The 6,000-nt window shown below is 43.4% G+C and overlaps 1 protein-coding gene across 1 annotated transcript in view; it reads left to right on the forward strand.

Annotated features, from left to right (window-relative positions):
- LOC141147988 (uncharacterized) overlaps positions 1-5,692 on the forward strand; it is a 97,461-nt gene extending 91,769 nt beyond the window's left edge. The window contains exon 12 of the mRNA XM_073635144.1: positions 5,550-5,692. Coding sequence (XP_073491245.1) covers positions 5,550-5,692 — 143 coding nt within the window. The remainder of the gene's footprint in view (positions 1-5,549) is intronic.
- The last annotated feature ends 308 nt before the right edge of the window (positions 5,693-6,000 follow it).

Raw genomic sequence — 6,000 nt, forward strand, 5'->3', positions numbered from 1 at the left:
GGAAGTAGTCAATATACTGACCCAAGCGTGAGGACTAAATGTTGAGTTCGATCTTAATTGTTTTATTTCTAACAAATGATCTAATGCACTCTGTGTTTAATATATATTATTGTATCTTTTACTGTTGCTCCTTTTTTACCTCTGCTTTTTTGTTTTTTAAGATACCTATTCTATGAGTTGATAAGTTTATATTTTTATGCGAGTGTTTCTCAAACAATTGAAGTACTTTTAAATGCTTTACTAACAGCTAGAGATGGCCGCGGGTGTTTAATGTATCATAACATATTTTAATATATTTGAATATATATTTTTTTAGCTACATGATATCTCTATAAATCCTTTTGCAATCAATGATCAATTTTTGGCATTTATATCTCATGATTGATTTGTTGTGTGGATTAGTTACTATGCTTTTATTTATTTATTTATTTTTAAACCTTCAGCTTTGGATTGGGATGATGTCCCCATTGAGCTCAGGAGAGGATTTCCAGGCGGGGACTTCCGGTTCCGATGCACTTGACACTCCCAATTTGATAGACAGCGGGTATATTTAGGTCCACGGGTGACGGGTGTACTCCACCCTCGCTGACGAAGTCCTCAGTGACGTAACGGGGCGCGTACGGGGGCGGAGCTACATGACCGACGTCACCCGTAGACACCTTTGGATGACAGCTGTTCTGACGCGAACAGTCTGTCTTACTGTTATTACAGCCGCTTCATCTTTTACATGTTTTGGCGCTATTTGAGCGTCCTTTCCTTATATTACTCACTTTGAATTAAAGTTGGAAACCATTTTACATATGGATCGCTCTTAGATTTTTTTTTATATACCGTATTTATCGGCGTATAACACGCGCCGGCGTATAACATGCACCCCAAGTTTAGGAGAGAATTTTAGGGAAAAATACTTTTAGGAGGGAAGTTTAAGGAAAAGAAACTTACATTAAAATGCCCATCAATGCAGCCTCATCAGTGTTCATCTGCAGCCTTGTTAGTGTCATTGCAGCCTTTTCAGTGTCAGTGCAGCCTTGACCCAGTTTCCATTGCAGCCTTGTCAGTGCAGCTTTGCCCCAGTGCAGCCTTGTCAGTGCAGCCTTGTCAGTGCAGCTTTGCCCCAGTGCAGCCTTGTCAGTGCAGCTTTTCCCCAGTGCAGCCTTGTCAGTGCAGCTTTGCCCCAGTGCAGCCTTGTCAGTGCAGCTTTGCCCCAGTGCAGCCTTGTCAGTGCAGCCTTGTCAGTGTGCAGCCTTGTTAGTGCAGCTTTGCCCCAGTGCAGCCTTGTCAGTGCAACTTTGCCCCAGTGCAGCCTTGCCCCCAGTGTCCATGGCTACCGCCGCCGCCGACATACACATACACATGTTTTAAATATGGCGCCGCGGAATTCGGAGGGAGTCGGCGCCGGAACTGAACGAACGCCGCCAAGATACACATAGTCGAGTGTATTCGGCTCTTTCCGGCGCCGCTCACAGTCCCGCCCTATGATGGACATAACACAGGTCCAATGGCGGGACTGGGCGTGACTGTGAGCGGCGCGGAAAGAGAGAATACACTCGACTATGTGTATCTCGGCTCTGTGATTTCGGCGGCACTCGTTCAGCTCCGCCGAGTCCCTCCGAACTCCGCGGCGCCATATTTAAAAATACTCGCTATGTGAATGTCGGTGGCGATCGCCGCCGATAGCTCACAATTAGCGGGGATCAGCGTATAACATGCACCCACGATTTTCCCCTAATTTTAAGGGGAAAAAAGTGCGTGTTATACGCCGATAAATACGGTATTTATATTTTTATCTGGGGATCATTGCCGATTATCTTGCCACTTCAATACGGATCTCCCTGGGTCTCACGGATCCCTCTGTGCATCGGATGAGTGCATCTAGCAGATGACAGCTAGCCCAGCAGTGTGTCAGTGTTACATCTAGACCTGATGGGACCTCCAGTAATTAAGGAATCCACTTGATCTGCAGATGACCGCTAGCCCAGCAGTGTGCCACTGGTTCATTCATGCCTCCTATGACCCCCTGTAATTAAGGGGTCAACTGGATCTGGTAAGCACAATCTTATTCATTGATGTACCATATCGCTTGGATAGGGATTAATGTGGGTGTACCCAGAAGAGGCTTATTTCCCATTGGAATTTATGAACTTTTGATTGGATCTATATAATGATTGGACTCTTTATTTCTCTCTTTTAGTTTTCTTTTTGCGCTGCACTTATTTTGTTAGGCCATGTTTGCAGGTTTTCCTTCATCTTGCCCAGGTGCTTTAAATCACAGTCAATGGCTTTGTATTTTGGACACCTATTTTAGCTAAGATAAATTCCCAAAACATGTCCTGTTGGGGGTACTTGAGGACTGAGGCTGAGAACCACTGTGCTAAAATGGAAAATTGAATACTTACCTCTCTGTAATTTTCCTTATCCATGGCAGCATACGCACAATCCATGCATATGCTACCATGAAGGCACCAGGAAAGTAACTTTTAGACAAATCACACCTTTATTTGTTTTGCCATGCCAATCAGCCTAGTTAAGCTGCAGCTGGGAAATCTGTTGCATGAAAATTAACAAAACACATAAAACAAAGTTATTGGTCAACAAAACAGGACTTTGAAAAGAGCAAGGAAAGCAAAAAACACATGTATGTTAATTTGAGATCTGGTCTGAACATTTTGCAAAGGAAATTAACAGGAGTGCGCCCACAAACGGACATCTATTAAGGATTTTAACATTAATTTGACACATCTTGAGGAAGATTTTGAAAGAATGCAGCACAGACAATTAAATCAAAGTGAAACAACCTACAACCGACACATTGACAACATCAAAAATATTTCTGGGTAAAATATCCCCCCCCCCCAAAAAAAATACATTAAAACAAAGTAAAAAAACTTGCTCTAAAACACATCTGTTTTGCAAAGACATAATAAACAAAATACAAATAGAAAATACATGCGTTACAAATTCTATAAGGACACCCAAATGTACTCTCTTGACACACACCAATCTTGCCTCTTCTTCACACAAAATGTGTAGAGACAGAACTTCAAAGTGGGTACACCTGTTAAGGACGTCCTTAAATTATTAAACAAAAAAACACACTCTCTGAGCATGCCCAGAAACATCCAAGTGCTGTTCACACAAAAAAGAAGAAAAAAAAGCAAAGTCCCTGAGCATGCCCAGACCAACCCAAATGCAGCTAGCACAAAATAAGCCACCCCCCTATCCAAAATTAAGCACATCATCCCGCATGCTACAAAATTATGGATGGGACAAACATCCCCCAGTCCAGGGGGGCAAACAAACAGCCTAATATGGGTAAAAGTTAGACAACAAATACCATTGCAGTCTATGGGAACTGACTTGTTAAATTTTCTAGTCCCCACTTGGCTGGCTTATCTTCTAGTTATTAGCCTTAAAATGGGTATGGGAGCCCAGGTCCCACCCTAAGGGACAAAAATCAGCCCCCCCATACATACAAGGTCATTTGGGTCTGTTAAAGCTTAAAAAGAGAACCTCCACGTGAAAAATCCCACCCCAAAATAAAAAAAATAATATGCCCCTCCCAAACACTAACACACCCCTAGCAAAACACACAACAAGCCAGCCCATGAAAGGGGGTGTATGCTTGGTGGCAGGAGGGCCTCGGGAACACCAAAAGTCAACCACCTTGTTCCCATATTCAGGGGGACAAGAGCCTCTTACACACAACCCTAGGCTGGGTCTGTGGGGGGCTGCAGACAGGGGGCTTTACAGAATGTGGAAAGCCCCTTTAAACTAGTGGGTACAAGGTGCTTTGTGGTTGGTATTGGGCTGAGCCCAACATGCCCCAAAGGCAGCCAGCTATGTTGAGTGGATGTGGCCTTGTATGGTTCGAGAGGGGGTTGGGCGATCGCTCTTCTTGCCCCTTTCCTAGCTGGCCCTGTTATATGCTCTGAAAAAGGATGTGGTTTGTATTGGTGAAGGCAGCTCCCAGCCTTTGGAGAATGGAATGGATTGTGGAGTTCCCCTATAAAAACAAAAGTTAGCCCATGGAAATCCAAGGGGTTAGAGGGGGGAGACAAGAGCATTGGAGAATGGAGTGTGGAGTTCCCCTTTAAAAGCAAAAGTTAGCCCATGGAAATCCAAGAGATTAGAGGGGGGAACCCAAGAGCATTGGAGAATGGAGTGTGGAGTTCCCCTTTAAAAGCAAAAGCTAGCCCAAGGAAATCATATGCATTAGAGGGGGAAGGTTAAATTCCCTTTTAGGAGGAGCTAGAGGAGCGAGAGTCTTTTTACCTAATATTAACAAAGGTGCATGTCACATGTTGGCAACGTAACATGCTAACATGACCTGTTTGCAAATATACTTAAAAAAATACATAAAAGTGAGCCAGCATTGAAAAAAAATTGTCAAGTTTAGAGGTGCACAAGTTTAGAGGTGCGCCTGTTCAACCCATGCAATTGCATTTACGTTGCTTGACATTTACTAAGATTTTGGCTGCACAGCGAACAAACTCATTTGACCGAGCGCAAGAGCCGATTGTGCATGCGCAGTGCTTACATTGTTCTTGCGCAGTTCTAAACGTATTTGCAGGCACAGCAGGCTTTCTTTGAAAAAGTTACTTTCTCATTCTATTTTGGGCATGTTTGAGACTTGGGCAGTTGTTACTATACTTCCTCACATCACCCCATTGTTGTAATATGTTCACCGATTTATGTGGGACATTATTATATGTATATACACATACAGTCAATATTCACCAGGCCAGAATTCAATTGACTGGTTGATTTGTCCAACTGAATTTTAACATAGCAATGGGACAGCTGAAGACCCTTTGATGTGTTAATCTTATGCAAGTCTATTTGAACATTTCAAAGGGTGTTCAGGTGGTATCTGTTAATCTAATCTAATTACACATATCTAAGGGTACATTGTTTAAAGGACCATAGAAGAAGTATTTATTGATGGTAATTAGACTTGAGGGGGTAACAATAAGATCAAAGAGTATTTTGGGTTGACCTAGCAGAAACTCCCTCCTAGTGGACTAGTATTTCATAGAGGACATTCAAGCTGGTTTCTAGTTCTAAGTGAGGCTTGTCTGTGTGTGAACACACAGACCTAGGAACATGGGGTTCTGAATTATATTTCCTCTGTCGGATTTTTTGTCATCTGTGGACTTTGGACTTTGTTCTGTGTTGGAAGTCAATAAAGTGCATCTCTCTGGAAGAATTGGGTTGCTGCGGAAGAGTACTTACTAATTCATTATCATACCCACGGTAATACTATCTACCCGATATATTAAACCACTACACCCATAATATTGGCACCTCCATCTTCTGTTAATATTGAATTAAAGATGCCGCGCGCCATGTCCATAGTGGCACACAGATTTTATTCTCCCGTGCGCCGAGATCGCTATAGTAAATGGGGGATTTGCGCTCTATTACCAGCGCAAACATTTAGTAAATATGGAAATATGCATTGCGCCTCGCAAATCAGCCCAATTGTATTACACACTGCAGTTGTCTGTGTGATACTGGAAACTGGTAATCTTTCTTGTATTTATGTCTAGTGGCTCTGCAGGAGATAGAGCCAGTGAGATTCTCCCTCAGTGATTCAGGAGAGGTGAAATGTTTGCTGACTGTGAAGAGATTATACCCTCCGGACATAAGGATCAGATGGAGCTCAGGAGAATCACAAACCAAGCTAATGTAATAGGAGGGCACAATTATTTGGGTGCACCTGCATGGGGTTGCCTCTGCCTTCCCTCCAGGTGTTAGCTGATTAGGATGGTCAGATTTTTCAGGTAATCAGGGGACATTTGGCCCTTCCAGCTCACCTGGGGAAGGTAGGAATGGGCCAATGAGAGTGGATGGAACTCTCTGGAAGCAGTGGGGCTCATATAAAGGGACCACTGTCCCAGGAGTTTTGCTGAAATGCTGAAGGTCTGGTAAAGAAGAGATTCATCACCTACCTCAGGACATGGAGACACTTGTCAGGCAGCTTTTGGAGAAGGCGGCAGC

The sequence above is a fragment of the Aquarana catesbeiana genome, linkage group LG06, assembly GCF_042186555.1.
Source record: "Aquarana catesbeiana isolate 2022-GZ linkage group LG06, ASM4218655v1, whole genome shotgun sequence".
Taxonomy (NCBI): Eukaryota; Metazoa; Chordata; class Amphibia; order Anura; family Ranidae; genus Aquarana; species Aquarana catesbeiana.